This window comes from Chiloscyllium plagiosum, unplaced genomic scaffold, assembly GCF_037043375.1.
Source record: "Chiloscyllium plagiosum isolate Xiang-an unplaced genomic scaffold, Cpla_swu_hap1 HiC_scaffold_15, whole genome shotgun sequence".
Taxonomy (NCBI): Eukaryota; Metazoa; Chordata; class Chondrichthyes; order Orectolobiformes; family Hemiscylliidae; genus Chiloscyllium; species Chiloscyllium plagiosum.
The window spans coordinates 28,621,863-28,637,719 of record NW_028270153.1 but is presented as its reverse complement, the minus strand read 5'-3'; the positions used below and the strand labels follow the sequence as shown (position 1 = coordinate 28,637,719).

At 39.1% G+C, this 15,857-nt stretch overlaps 1 protein-coding gene across 7 annotated transcripts in view; it reads right to left on the bottom strand.

The window, feature by feature from the left end:
* ptprt (protein tyrosine phosphatase receptor type T) overlaps positions 1 to 15,857 on the bottom strand; it is a 1,424,809-nt gene that overhangs the window by 116,752 nt on the left and 1,292,200 nt on the right. For all 7 annotated transcript variants that reach the window (XM_043710562.2, XM_043710557.2, XM_043710558.2 and 4 more), the window contains one exon: positions 12,393 to 12,480. In XM_043710562.2, coding sequence (XP_043566497.1) covers positions 12,393 to 12,480 — 88 coding nt within the window. The remainder of the gene's footprint in view (positions 1 to 12,392; positions 12,481 to 15,857) is intronic.

Below are 15,857 nucleotides of genomic sequence, written 5' to 3'. Positions count from 1 at the left end.
AATAAAAACAGAAATTGCTGGTGAAATTCAACAAATCTGTCTGGAAGCATGTGTGGGGAGAAAGCAGAATGTTTCAGGTCCAGTGACCGTTCATCAGAACTGACAGTAGCAAGGAAAAGGTGGTGTATGTACTGAAGACAAAGAGTCTGGGGAGAGGCTGTGGTGCGGTAAAGGAATGGGTGGGTAAGTGGACATACAGCCCAAGTGGAAAGAAAGATAGGCAGCTAGAATCACTAGACCTGACTTGCACTCTCTCCACAGATGCTGCCAGATCTACTGAGTTTCTTCAGCACTTTCTGTTTTTATTTCAAATTTCCAGCATCTGAAGTTCATGATTTTATAATATTTTAAAATTTCTAGCATAATTAAAATCCAGCAAATAAGCGCCATTCGTTTAAAAGCACTTTCTCGGGCTAAAGAAATTGCTTGATGGCAATTTGGGCAGCACAGTGGCTCAGTGGTTAGCACTGCTGCCTTACAGCGCCAGGGACCAAGGTTCCATTCAGTATCAGGCAACTATCTGTGTGGAGTTTGCACTTTCTCCCCGTGTCTGCGTGGGTTTCCCTTGGGTGCTCCAGTTTCCTTCCACAGTCCAAAGATGTGCAGGTTAGTTGAATTGCCCACAGTGCCCAGGGATATGCAGGCTAGGTGAATCAACCATGGGAAAATGCAGGGTTACAGTGTCAGGGTAGGGGGTGATCTGGGTGGGATGCTCTTTGGAGGGCTAGTGTTGATTCGATGGGCTGAATTGCGTGCTTCCACACTGTTGGGATTCTATAAATTAAGATTTATCATGCTGTTAACTTGAAGTGTTGATTTCTGACATTTTATGGCGATTATTATGGTTATCCACTGGGTAAGTTATGCAACTTCATGCTCTTCATAAATTCCAATGCCAAATGCTTCTGAGCATTTGGTGGGGGTACGAGCTCATTTGAAAACCGACAATTCCAACAGAAAAGTTGTGGCATACCTCCGGCACAGCTGTAAATTGAATCCAAGCCTTCTGGCTGACATGGTGGGACACTACCACTGCGTTTCCAGAGCACCATCACACCTCTAATTTGGGACTGAGATAAGGTGGGGGGGGAGAGGAAATGAGGAAGCTTCTTCATTTCCCCTCTCCCCACCTTATCTCAGTCCCAACCCTCTGACTCAGCACTGCCTTCTTGACCTACAATCTTCTTCCCGACCTCTCCACCCCCACCCCCTCTCCGGCCTATCACCCGCACCTTAACCTCCTTCCACCTATCGCATTCCCAACGCCCCTCCCCCAAGTCCCTCCTCCCTACCTTTTATCTTGGCCTGCTTGGCGCACTTTCCTCATTCCTGAAGAAGGGCCTATGCCCGAAACGTCGATTCTCCTGCTCCTTGGATGCTGCCTGGCCTGCTGAGCTTTTCCAGCAACACATTTTTCAACAGTATTTGTAAGCCATAAGTTAACAACTTTAAAACTAGCTGTCTTGTTGAATCCTTTCATCAGTTAGGAGGTAGACTGCTGTTAAAGATGCAAAATCCAGATTTCTTTCAAGTCTTTGTTCCCAGATAATTAAATGGATGATGTCCATTAAAAGGTTAATAAGTAGGTACAGCAAGCAATTAGGAAAGTTAATGTTATCATTTATTGCAAGGGGAATTGAATACAAAACTAGAGAGGTTATGCTTCATTTATACAGCATACTGGTGAGATCAGGTCTAGAGTACTTTGCACAGAATTGGTCATCTTATTTAAGGAAGATGTCCAGGGGAAGAAATCATACTCTGCCCCTGCTGGGGGAAAGGAAGACACAGATGTGATGAAAAACCTTGATGAGAGACCACAGCCAGTGACATGAGATTCCAGAGTATGACTTCATTGCTACAATAAAATTAATGATTTGACAAGGTATGGTCCAGACTCACAATCACACTTCTCAATAACAGTAACACCATCAGCTTCACAACTTCAATGCATTGCATCTACTTTCTGCAATACAATGCATCGACCATCTAATATTCATTCAACCCATATTACACCCTTCACAATCACTGCTCTCACCTTGGGCCAACCTCGCATCCACAAACACACACATTGCCAACTCCAACATCAATAACTATAGAGCCAATTATAAATGGGGTTGTGGATAGGAAGGTTGCATGGCCAGAATTGTAGGAGAAAAGGTGTAAACTAAAAGCAAAGTAGGGAGTCTAAAGGAAGAAAAAAATTAGGAGACTATTGAGACTGTACAAAAGGTGGGAGATCCATCATTTAAACTGTGATAAAGCTGACAAGCATTTATTCAAAATGCAGGCAGCAGATCTCTTCCAGACAAGGACTGTGGCGCAGACAGGGATTATTAGCAGTGCCACAGACAGTGAAAATTGTCTGTAGAATTCCAGTAATTGAACAAAATTCATTTTAAAGAGCTGTGAAGAACTGATTCACTCAATAAGGTTATTTAGGAAATGGGAATTTGTAAAGTTGCAAGCAGCAGGAATCATTCAGTAAAGCTGTGAATGGAACTGGAAAACTTTATTAAAGCCACAATTAATGGGATTCACCTACAGCACCCAGAAAAAAAAGTGTGAATCATGCATTTTACTTGCAGAAATTGGGAATCCTCCAATTTGTTTCCAAAATGCAGGAAGCCTCCATTTTGACTGCACAAGGATACAAAAACTTTCTAGGTACAGCATTACACATACTATACTACATAATCAAAAATTTGTAAAGTGAAGAAAGAAAGTAATTAAGTTATGAGGACATGACTGTAGAAATAATATTGTCAGGAAGATTTACTTGAATGAAATAGAACACACAATTGGACATCTTGCAGAAAATAATTCCTACAATAGAAAACTGCTTCCAAACTGGATAACAAATATGCTGCGAAACAAATATGCACACTTGTATTTGTTTGGGTTTATAACTGATAATGCTATAATATTGGCAAGGGGGCAAAAGAACCAACAGATACTTCTGATGAAATTCTGTTATTCTGAGATAACTATAAGTAATCTCAGAATAAATAAAATGCTTTAAAAGACTTAATTGACAAATTAACATTCTGGAGAATTCATCAATGATTTCATTATTGACCTTTACAGATTAGTAGAGAACAGTAACATCAAATGGAGAGTTAAAGTCAGAATTCAAAAGAGACAGAATTGTTGTTGGAATTGCTGATGAATCTGTGTCACATGTATTGTTAAAAGAAGTTTTGACTCTGAAGAAAGCCATATAGCTAGTGAGTGAAAAAAAATCAGGAAGCACTACAGATCAATTCAAAAAGGATGAGATGAACCTTATTGGAGGAGACCAACAGAAACCATTCAGTTCGTAAGGTTAAAAAAACCCTAAAGATCTCATATGAGAAGCTAGTTCAGAAAGTACGACAGACACCAGATACTAACGGACATAAAAGAATATGCTTTATCTGTGAAATAATAGGTCACTTTTAGGAAGTATGCTATGCAGTAAGAAAAGAAATAGTTACTCATAAAGTAATTAATGAGGTAGAACAGCCTACAATAGCAGAACATCTAAGAATGACTAAAGGTATTCCCGAAGAAAATATATGATCCAGACCCTATTTTTTGATGAGAAATATTTAATGGATACCTTTTAAGCTTGATACAGGGACAGTAACTATAATATTAGGTAATATAAACATCCACAGTTCTTTGTTTTATATCAGGTGCTATTTCATTGTTGAGCAGACACTGTTTAAAGTTTAAGGCAATGTATCTGTATGGTCCAGGAGGTATAATAGTTAAGATTAAAGGTATGTTACAAACAACTTTGGAACACAGTGGATGTCAGATAATAGAGAAATTATGCATACTTCAAAACAAGGAATTCTCTTTCAAGTAGGAATATATATCCTGTCCTCAACCTTCTCCAGATGGTCAATGTGGTTAAGAGCTCCTTTGAAGAGGAGATTGTAATTTTCTTTTACAGGATTAGGGAGCTCAGTACTGAATACAGTACCACACTAAATAAATATGCAAAGCCATAATGTCTCTATGAACCCAGAATGATTCTGCATTCTTTAATAAAACGATTTGAGGAGATAATTTCCTTGAGGTCAAAAACTAAACTCATTCAGGCATGACAACTGGACCCAAAAATAATGAGCCCTTTGTTGGTGTTATCACATGCAGCTCAACGTTTTCCTCTCTGTCTTTCTGCGCTCCATCTCCACCTATCCAAATCATTCTTTTTTCCCCTGAATCCCTTGTCATTATGATAAATACCACTTCTTCTTCCAGGAGAGGTATAGTTAGTAGGTTTGCAGATGACACCAAAATTGGAGGTGTAATGGATGGCGAAGAATGTTAACTCAGATTACACCAGGATCTTGACCAGATGCGAGGTGCTGCATTTTGGAAAAGCAAATCTTAACAGGACTTATACACTTAATGGTAAGGTCCTTGTTGCTGAACAAAGAGACCTTGGACTGCAGGTTCATAGTTCTTTGAAAGTGGAGTCGCAGTTAGATAGGATAGTGAAGAAGGCGTTTGGTATGTTTTCCTTTATTGGTCAAAGTATTGAGTACAAGAGTTGGGAAGTCATGTTACAGCTGTACAGGACATTGGTTAGGCCACTTTTGGATTATTGCGTGCAATTCTGGTCTCCTTCCTATTGGAAAGATGTTGTGAAATTTGAAAGGGTTCAGAAAAGATTTACAAGGATGTAGCCAGGGTTGGAGGATTTGAGCTACCGGGAGAGGTTGAATAGGCTAGGGCTGTTTTCCCTGGAGCATTGGAGGCTGAGGAGTGACCTTATAGAGGTTTATAAAATCATGAGGGGCATGGTTAGGGTAAATAGACAAAGTCTTTTCCCTGGGGTGGGGGAGTCCACAACTAGAAGGCATCGGTTTAGGGATAGAGGGGAAAGATATAAAAGACACCTAAGGGGCAATGTTTTCATGCAGAGGGTGGTATGTGTATGGAATGAGCTGCCAGAGGAAATGGTGGAGACTAGTACAATTACAACATTTAAAAGGCACCTGGATGGGTATATGAATAGGAAGGGTTTGGAGGGATACGGGTTGGGTGCTGGCAGGTGGAACTAGATTGGGTTGGGATAGCTGATCGGCATGGACAAGTTGGACCGAAGGTCTCCGTGCTGTACATGTCTATGATTCTATGACTCTATCAATTCCGAAGAAGGATCACTAGACTCATAATGTTAACCCTGTTTTCTCTCCACAGGTGCTGCCAAGGTCTGCTGAGGTTCTCCAGCAGTTTCAGTTTTTGTTTCTTTTTACTATTTTTGCTTCATCAACCCCAGTGCAACTTTTATGTATGGTGAGAAAATTTAAAATTTAAGAACAATTCACTTGTTTTCTATTGGTGCATATATCATAAAACGTTTGAGGTTAATAGACACTTATCTTGGTGCAGGAGTACAATAATGGGAGTATATCTTTGCCCTTAGCTCAATAAACCATAATGAAAAGCTTGTGGAGATTTTGAGGCTTCTAGCCAAACAACACTGCGAAGTGTCCTATTGCCCTTGCCGCTATCTTCCTCCCTCAGGGCCGACTCTTTGGAGCTGTCTGTATCAAGTGGTGTGCCGTTTCAAATCTGTGATTCTAAGGTACACAGAATGGAAAAGCACCCTCTTGTGCCCTTTTATATGTGCGTGCATAGACCAGAATAAACCATCTTTAGTTCAGTGTTGATTTTCCATATGCTGCACACTGTATCAATCTTCCTTGCAAAGCTATCATTTAGTGATGATGTAAGATTGTGGCTGTCCATGCTACATAAATTTGGGTTAGATAAGCATCCAACAAATTCGTAGGGGAATTTTGAGATTTTCTTTACTGAGACATAGTTTTAAAAAGAGATATTCCCATTTATACATGTAAGTGGACTGGTTTCAAAGATGGCTGCATCAACAGGTATTACTGGCAGAGTGCAGGGTACAATCATGATCAAGAGTCTTTTGATACATAAGTGGAACAGCTTGACATATTTTTCACTGCTAATATCCTGAATGTTCCTGATAATCTAGTCAGTCGATGGGGAAAAGGAAAAAGTCCACATTTCTCACTGAAGTAGAACCAGAAGTGTACAAAACACTCAAGAATGTTCCTGCTGAAGGAAAAGACTTTCATCCATTTTGTGTAAGCTTGAGCTCCACTACAGATTAGATTAGATTACTTACAGTGTGGAAACAGGCCCTTCGGCCCAACAAGTCCACACCGACCCGCCGAAGCGTAACCCACCCATACCCCTACATTTACCCCTTTACCTAACACTACGGGCAATTTAACATGGCCAATTCACCTGACTTGCACATCTTTGGACTGTGGGAGGAAACCGGAGCACCCGGAGGAAACCCACGCAGACACGGGGAGAACGTGCAAACTCCACACAGTCAGTCGCCTGAGGCGGGAATTGAACCCGGGTCTCTGGCGCTGCGAGGCAGCAGTGCTAACCACTGTGCCACCGTGCCGCCCACCACAGCTCCAAGCCCAACAGAAATTACAGAAAGGTATTGGTTTGGAAAAAGGGATCAGTCACCCAGTGAGGGTATTGGAGATAAAAACATAAATTGATGGAAAAGCTTGGCAGGTCTGTGGGCATCGATGGACAGAAATCAGAGTTAACATTTTGGGTTGAGTGAGTGTTCCTCAGAAACAAGAAATCGGATGTAATAATGTCAACTACTTATCAGATAAATTTGTGATTGCCAAAGGATTGTGCTCTGTAAATATCATTTGGTTGAATAGATAATACAAAGGTGGTAAGCAGCTTGAACAAGCTGGCCTGGGGTCAAAATTTATTAAAAAGGTCCAACAGTTAAGCCATTTCTTTGGAAACACAGTAAGATTTAATGAGCAATGATTCAAACTATTCAGATACGTGACACATTTGAGTTATTGACCAGTGGTCAAACTGACACTTTTCTGGAGACTGGATAGTGTCAATGTTTGAACACACAGTATTGTTTGTACGAGAAGAGGAAGCTTCAGAGCATGGTTACCTCACTCAGGAGGAGATTATTTGATCAGCAGCTGGAGACTGAGATGGAGCAACCTAGCTACCTGTTTCTGGCTGATCCTCAGACAGGTCTATGAAAACAGGTTCACTTGTGATTATAAGCAGTATATGGGTACAATTTTGTAATATTTTTGTAGCATACATCACTTTCATAATGAATATATCCCTTGTTACAATTGCCTTGGGTTATTGATATTCAGAATAAACCTGACACACCAGAGAAAGTGGAAATAAAAGTCTACAATGCCTGTTTGGTCATAATTTCACAATTAAACTGATCATAAGCTACTGATGGTGATTTTGAATCTAAAGGATTCCATATTTACTTTAGTTGCAGCCTGAATGCAGAGCTGGGCTTTGGTTTTGTCTGCTTGTAAGTATGACATTAAATACAGACAATTGGAGGATCTTTGTAATGCTGATGTATGTCTGGATTACCATCCCTATCTGATGTGGAACCCAACAGGGAGAATGTATTTTTTCTTTTCATGTAGATGAGTTGCCAGTCACAGCAGAAGATATTGGTAGAACAACTAATAGTCACTCTGTATTGTCGAGGCTGTATGACAAATATATATTTGCATATTACAAATGAGTGGCCCATATAGATATAATCCTATCAATGCTTTCTAAAATGCTATTATTGTGTCTTTTATAATAGATTCTATTATATTTTCTCTCCTTCCCTTTTTAAATTGTGGGGTTATATTGCCATCCTCCAATCTGTAGGAGCTGCTCCAGAGTCCATAGGATTTTGGAAGATGACCACCAAGGCTTTTGGAAGGCTTTTTAAAAAAAATACATTTGAATAAGTTGTCAGTTGAAAAAGGTCATGTTATGTGGGGAGCCACAATTGTAATTCTGGAAAGATCCAGACTCCAGTTGTTCTGGAATCTTCCTGAACAACATAGAACATAGAACATTACAGCGCAGTACAGGCCTTTCAACCCTCGATGTTGCGTCGCCCTGTCATACTAATCTGAAGCCGATCCCACCTACACTACTCCATGTACGTCCATTTGCTTGTCCAATGACGACTTAAATACGCTTAAATTTGGCGAATCTACTACCGATGAAGGCAAAGCATTCCATACCCTTACTACTCTTAGGAATATGTTTGACAAAGCATGTCATGGGAAGCTATTTTTGGTGGCCAGGGTTAAAAAAAAGGACAAAGGAGACAGAGTGAAACAATGTAGTGTATGTCAAGCTGTAAAAAATGGAGCCATTGGTTCCCTTGGAAGTATGGAAATGGGCAGTTAGACCATGGCAGTGGCTGCGTATTACTTTTGCAGAATTTGACATGCAACAGCTGTTTATTATATTGATTGTTCTTGTTGCGCAGGATCCCTTGGGGAAGAATGGCCACAGTTGGATAGAATTCTTCCTTAAAATGGAAAGTGAAGTGATAGAATCTGAAACAAGGGTTCTGAATCTAAATAAAGGGAATCATGAGAGAATGATGCGCAAATTGGCAAAGGTGGAGTTTGGAACCTTATGAACAAGGTTGGTATTGGCTGGGCAGATTCATATTTTAAAAATGTGCATGTACTACAACGATTATTTATTCCTGTCATGTGCAAAAATAAGTGGGAAGATGGCTCAAACATGGCCTGCAATAGAAATTAGGGATAGCATTGGATCCAAAGAGAAGATATATAAAATTGTCACAAAAGCAGCAAGCTCGAGGCTGAGGAGCACTTTAAAAAGAAGTAAAAGATGACAAAAGGTTTGGGGGTGGGAAATCAGAATACCAGAGTTAAATCACAGGGAATGTAGAAATTTACAGGGAAAGCTTCAATAACCATGCAAAGAAAAAAAGATCTGTAAATACCTATGTAGATTCTTTACCGTCAGAAACTAAGGAAATTTTTTTGTGGAACAAAGAAATGGCAGAAGAATTGAACATACATTTTGTTTCTGTCTTCACAGAATATGCCACAAATACCTTTTGAGAAATGGTAAGGAACCAAGGGTCCAGTGAGATGGTGAGATTAAAGGAAATCAATATTACGAAGAAAGTGGTACTAGAGAAATGAATGGGGTTAAAGGCTAACAAATCACAAGGGTCTGGTAATCTACATCTAGAGTACCTGAAGAAATTGCCCTAGAAATACTGGTGCATTGGCAGTCACCTTCCAAATTCCAATGGACTCTGGAGCAGCTCTTACAGATTGGAGGTTGGCAACGTAACCCCATTATTTAAAAAGGAAAGGAGAGAAAATGTCAAAGAATCACAGTACAGTAGCCTCATATCAGCAGTGGGAAAAATAATAGAATCTATTATAAACGACACAATAACAGAATTTTAGAAAGCATCAATAGGATTATAAAAAGCAAACATGAGATTATGAAAGGCAAATCATACTTACTAAATCTTCTAGTGAGTTTTGAGGATGTAAGTTGTAGAACTGGTAAGAGAGACAAGGTAGATGTGGTGCATTTGGAATTTCAGAAGGGTTTTAATAATGTCCCTCATAAGACGTAAGTGGGCAAAGTTAAAGCACAAACCCTCCATTCTCAGCAACATGCTGATAAATCCTTTCTGAACCCTCTCTAATTTAATAAAATCCTCCCTATAACATGGTGACTGGATCTGTACACAATATTCCAGAATAGGCCTTCCAACCTCCTTTACAACCTCAACATGATGTCCCAACTCCTGTACTCAAAGGTGTTAGCAATGAAGGCAAGCATGCTAAATACATTTTTAACCACCCTGTTTCAAAGAATTATGTACCTGAACCTCGAGGTCTCTCTATTCTATCACACTACCCAGGGCCCAGCCATTAATTGTTTAAGTTCTGCCCTTGTTTGTTTTACCAAATGCAATAACTCACATTTATCCAAAATAAACTCCATCTGCCACTCCTCAGTCCATTGAACCAATTGTTCAAGATCTCTTTGCAATCATGGATAACTTTCTTCACTGTTCACTATACCAACAAACTTTGGTGTCATCCACAAACTTATTAATCATCCAAATCATGAACATATATAACAAAAAAAAGTGGACCCAGCACTGTTCCCTGCTGAACACTGCTGGTTATGGACCTCCAGTATAAAAGTAAACTCTCCACCACCACCGTCTCTCCCCTACCATAAAGCCAATTTTGTATCCAAATAGCAAGCTCATCCTGAATCCCATGTGATCTGATTTTATTAATTAGTTTCCCATGCAGAACCGCATCACAGGCTTTACAAAAGTCCAAGAGAACAATATTTACCACTTTGCCCTCATCAATCTTTTTGGGTACCTCCTCAAAAACCCAATCAAGTTGTGAGACACGATTTCCCTTGCACAAAACCGTGCTGACTATCCCTAATCATTCCTTGCCTCTTCAAATGCATGTAAATTCTATCTTCCAGAATCATCTCCAACAACTTACCCATCACCGATGTCAGGCTTACAGATCTATAATTCCCAGGCTTCCCCTTAAATAAGCCTTTCTTAAATAAAGGCACAACATTAGGCACCTCCATTCCTATGGCACCTCACCCATGTTAAATAAAGTACCATAAGTGGTCAAAGTGGCCACCAGAAAAAGGCATTAAAATATGCGTTCCTTGCACATATTTAGTCAAGATGGTTGGTGGTAGAAAGGTTAAGTTTGCAGACATCGATCATGTTTTATTTTCAGAGATTCACGAAGAAGAAGGGAATTACAAAGAATCAAATAAATCTTATGAATTAGATAGTTGTGATATGAGTCAAGAACCAACACTTTCTCCAACACAAGCCGTGCCTGGAACCAGTTCAGAGCCAAGTCAAAGTCAGACAGAGGGGACAAATTCAACTGAAGGGCAAGGGCAAAATCAATCCATGTTAGAGAAACATTCTCCTCAGACTTAGCTCAAGACAAGTCAAGGTGCTTCCCTACTTTATAGAATCATTGAGCCATACAGCATAGACACAGACCCTTTGGTCCAACCAGTCTATGCTGACCATTATAGAATATAGAACATAGAACAATACAACGTAGAACAGGCCCTTCGGCCCTCAATGTTGCGCCGACCTGTGAACTATTCTCAGCTCGTCCCCCTACACTATCCCAAAATCATCCATATGCTTATCTAAGGATTGTTTAAATCTCCCTAATGTCTCCCTAATGTAATCCCAAACTAAATAATCCCACCTGCCTGTGCTTCACTCATATTCCTCCAAATCTTTCCTATACATGTACCTATCTAAAAGTCTTTTAAATGTTGTAACTGCACCCACATTTACCACTTTCTCTGAAAGTTCGTTTCACACATGAACCATTCTGTGTGTAAAAACATTGCTCCTCACATTCTTATTTAATCTTTCTCCTCTCACTTTAAAAATATGCCCCTAGTCCTGAAATCCTTCACCCTAGGGAAAAACAACATCTACTATTCACCTTATTTATATCTCTCATGATTTAAAAACCCTCTACGAGGTCAATCCGCAACCTCCTATGCTCTAGTGAAAAAATGCCCCAATCTATCCAACCTCTGCCTATAACTCAAACCATCCATTCCTGGCAATATCCTTAAATTCTGAAAGTTTAAGTCAAGAGAAAAGGTATTCTCTTAAAGAAAAGAAATTGGTGATTAGCTTAGATTTATAAATAAATTGAAAACAAGAAATGCACAGTCAACCATTTGAATGCAATTCTGAACAACATTCAACATATTCATTAAGAAAGGAGGAATGTAAAAAAATCCTTATTTGTTTCTACCGTAATAAATTGTTTTAGTTCAGTATTAACTTTCTATATGTTCCACTCTATTTTAGTCTACGCTGAAAAAAATCACACACAGAAGTATGTTTGCCATTTTAACACAACTGGATGCAGCATGCATTGTATGCAATTTCAGCTAGTGGTCAAGTTGAAGAGGAGGCTGCGGCTAAGTTTTATGATGTATTTCGGAGACACGGAAGGTGGAATGCTCCTCCTTCTCCCACAAAATCAAACTGGAATGCTCTTACCCCAAGTTCTTCCCTCACCTCAATCACTGACCCCCACACCAACAACCCCCCCCTATTTTCCACCTGGAGAACAAGCCTCGCCACGCATTACCAGGGAAGACACAGCCACCAAGAAGCCCTGAGGTGATGTTTTCTGCATGCAACCTATCAGTCAAATGCTGGCTCTACTCAACAGCTTTGCTCCCACCAAGGGAAACCCACCCCAGTGCATTGGAGGCATTGATTTAAAAGAATTATTATTACCATTTGTATGAAATACAGTTTAGTTTACTCTGGTTTTCTGGCTGGTCGGTAAATAGGCATAGTTTATAAATCAATAATTTTTCGTTAAGATTTTTGATTAATTTTCATTGCTAACCTTTATTAGAATATATTCCTTTGGAAAGTAGAGGTATAGACTGATATCAATAAAACACATCCCTTCAGTATAGCATACACTTACAGGCAATGATGTTCCCATATCTGTTCTTGGAGCGATTTTCCTCTTTCTTGGCAGTGTCCCAAGCTGCTGACTGTCCTTCTGACAAACTCTGAAAAGGGAAGAACATTGTTTACTGCTTTTGACAAATAAACTGCAAACTTTTCACAACACTTTGAAGAATGACCTCCACAAACCTGTTTTTGCAGCAAAATAGCAGCTACTTTGTGAAAACTTATTATTTATTAAATATTACTCCATTACCTTTAAATTGACCTGGACATAGAAAGAACAGGACCAGGAAATAACCTGAGGATCCACTTGGTCACATGTAAAACTAATGTTCTTCAATAAACTACTGAAATGATTATTCAATTATGCTTTCATCTTATACAATATTCACCTCATGCCACAGTATATACCACACATCAACGATGCTTCATATAACTCTGCTTGGTTCCTGTCAGAAGGTGACAGGAAGTAGGATTTGTAAACCTACTGCTTGGGAAGAAACTATTGTTGAAATAAAACCATTCTTGAAGTTGAGCCAATGAGAGTGAATGGGGATTCCTGTGCTAGGATTCATTACTCAGCTTTTGCAATGCAATGTAACATATACCACAGTACACAACAATGAGATGTAGTTGCTTTGTGACAAACATAATTTGGCCACAGAAGGAGGTGGAGGCCCGGGTAAGGAGAAATTGCTTAGACTCCAAAGAATGAGAATTTTAAAACAATCATACCGACCTCCTTACACTGGGACATGGGTGCATTGTATATTGGGCACAATCCAAACTGCCAGACAGCAGGCCATCTGTGCCTGCTGAATTCTAATCTGATGCCTTTTCCTGACTTTGATTAGAGGTCACCAATGACTGAGGTCCTGGAGTGATGGCTTGGAATTGCCACTGAATCTTTTCTCTTCTAAGTTTGTGTTATGCTGGGATACGACTGCCTTGTTTTGGGTTTATTTACTTGTAAAAACTTTGATACTATAAGACTTCACAAATAATAAAATAAAATGAAACTTATTGTTGGGCTTATTTCTTCTTTGTTCAGTTTTTGCAGGATAAAGAGCCATTTGCAATTTTTATCAATTCATTGTACTCAGAATTAGGATTTGGAGATGCCGGTGTTGGACTGCCGGTGCCGGTGTACAAAGTTAAAAATCACACAACACCAGGTTATAGTCCAACAGGTTTAATTGGAAGCACACTAGCTTTCGGAGCGACGCTCCTTCACCAGGTGCTAGTGGAGGGCTTGATCGTAACACAGAATTTATAGCAAAAATTTACAGTGTGATGTAACTGAAATTATACATTGAAAAATTGATTGTCTGTTAAGCCTTTCATCTGTTAGAATACAGTGATAGTCTCACTTCTTTGTGAGGTTTCTTGCAGAGTTACATTGTACTTTGCTCAAAAACTGCATGAATTTATGTAAAACTCCGTTATCTCACTTTTTAGATTAGAATCAATCTAAACATCATGGCATAGACAGAGAACACAGGGGGCTAACACCTTCAACATATTGTCTGGCTATCACCATTGTTAACAGCTAATCCGAGAATTCAACTTTAAAAAAAAGGTTTTGTGATTTACACATGAAAGAAGTGAAACTATCACTGTATTCTAACAGATGAAAGGCTTAACAGACAATCAATTTTTCAATGTATAATTTCAGTTACATCACACTGTAAATTTTTGCTATAAATTCTGTGTTACAATCGAGCCCTCCACTATCACCTGATGAAGGAGCGTCGCTCCGAAAGCTAGTGTGCTTCCAATTAAACCTGTTGGACTATAACCTGGTGTTGTGTGATTTTTAACTTTGTACTCAGAATTAATTAGCTTCAACATGTCAACAGCAATGATATTTTAGATCTGAGCTACTTCTAGTATACTTGAAATAAGTTTTGTTACTCTAGTCCCAATGACATACAATATTTCTGGGACTAATGCTCTTGATCTTTTTGAGGTTGAAATATTCCATGGGGTACTGTATTTATCTGGGAGACAAAAGTTAAGACATGGGAGAACGGAATATTTTAAAAGATGACATTCTGAAGAGATTCTGAAGGGAACAGATTTAAAGGATCATTTGAGAAACATTTTGAGGAAGATTGAGCAGTTCTTTATTCCTTGATTTTTAAATGTCTCAAAGCTCGCTTCTGAAAAAAGCCAGTTCACAAAATTTGCCTAAAATTTGTTGTCTCTAACCTACCTTCAGTCCATCATTTGTCCCCCTTTATCCCTTCACTTATTCTTCCTGGAAAAATTCACAATTTAAAATAAATTGCAGGAGAACAATAGTAAATTGAAACTTATCAAATGTTTTTGCAGTGTTTTATCAATTATAAGAAACCTCACAAAGCTGTGACATCAGAAAGTCAAAGGGATTTAAACCAGTTCTAATACACTGAATGAAAGGTGTAACATGTACTCAGAGTATTTTACTCTCAATTCATGCTGTGGAATACAATACATCCTTAGAACAGATAAATTACTTTCTCAGTGTGATACACTGAACTAGCATCGCAAACTCTAAAAGGAAATTCTCTTTGATGGAATTGAGCTTCACTTTGGCCTGTGGCAGGTATTGATAATGTGAATGCTGCATGCTTATTGAGGAGCACAATAATGTATTGATACTGGATTAACCAGCACCTTAAATTAGAATTAATTTGGTTAAAAATTCTGATACTGACAGTTGGAGATACAGCATAGTTATTTTGCTTTGGAAAATTTGCAAGTTGAGGAAAATCCATTTATGAGTGACAAGAACAAAAAAATGATGGAGAAACACAATACATCTGGCAGCATCTGTAAAGAGAAAAACAGTTAATGTTTCAAGGCTGACAACTCTTCTTTGGAATGAACTTAGGTGTGGCTGAAATCCTTGACTGCGGAGATGCTGAGGGTGGAGCATGATTGTTTCCATACTCCAGATCCTGACAATAGTTTGGATGGAAGTTTGGGATGAATGCAGTTGTAAAACCTGGGAAACACTTAGAAATTCTGTTTTGATTAATCCTGATATATCCTGACATAATTTGGGCAAAACTGATCACAAATATACTGGCTTTTGAAGATCTAAATCTGTCTGGCTTATGCTATAATGTTCTGTTAAACAGTTTATCTAAACAGAAAGCTCCATTCCTCTGTTGGACTACTGATTATGTTGTCCATAGAGACAAAACATTGTCATAACTAATGCTTTCAATGTACTGAATGGTAGCGATGTGATCAGCCCAAGTTTAAGAAAAATTCGAAGCCTGATAAATACATGGTATGGATGTGTGTTTTTTAAAAAATAATTCATTTTGTGGAATGTGGGTGTTTCTGGCTGGCCAGCATTTATTGCCCATCCATAGTTACCCTTGAGAAGAAGGTGGTGAGCAGCTGCCTTTAACGGCTGCAGTCCACCTGCTGTGGGTTGACCCATGATTCCATTAGGAAGGGAATTCCAAGATTTTGATCCAGCGTC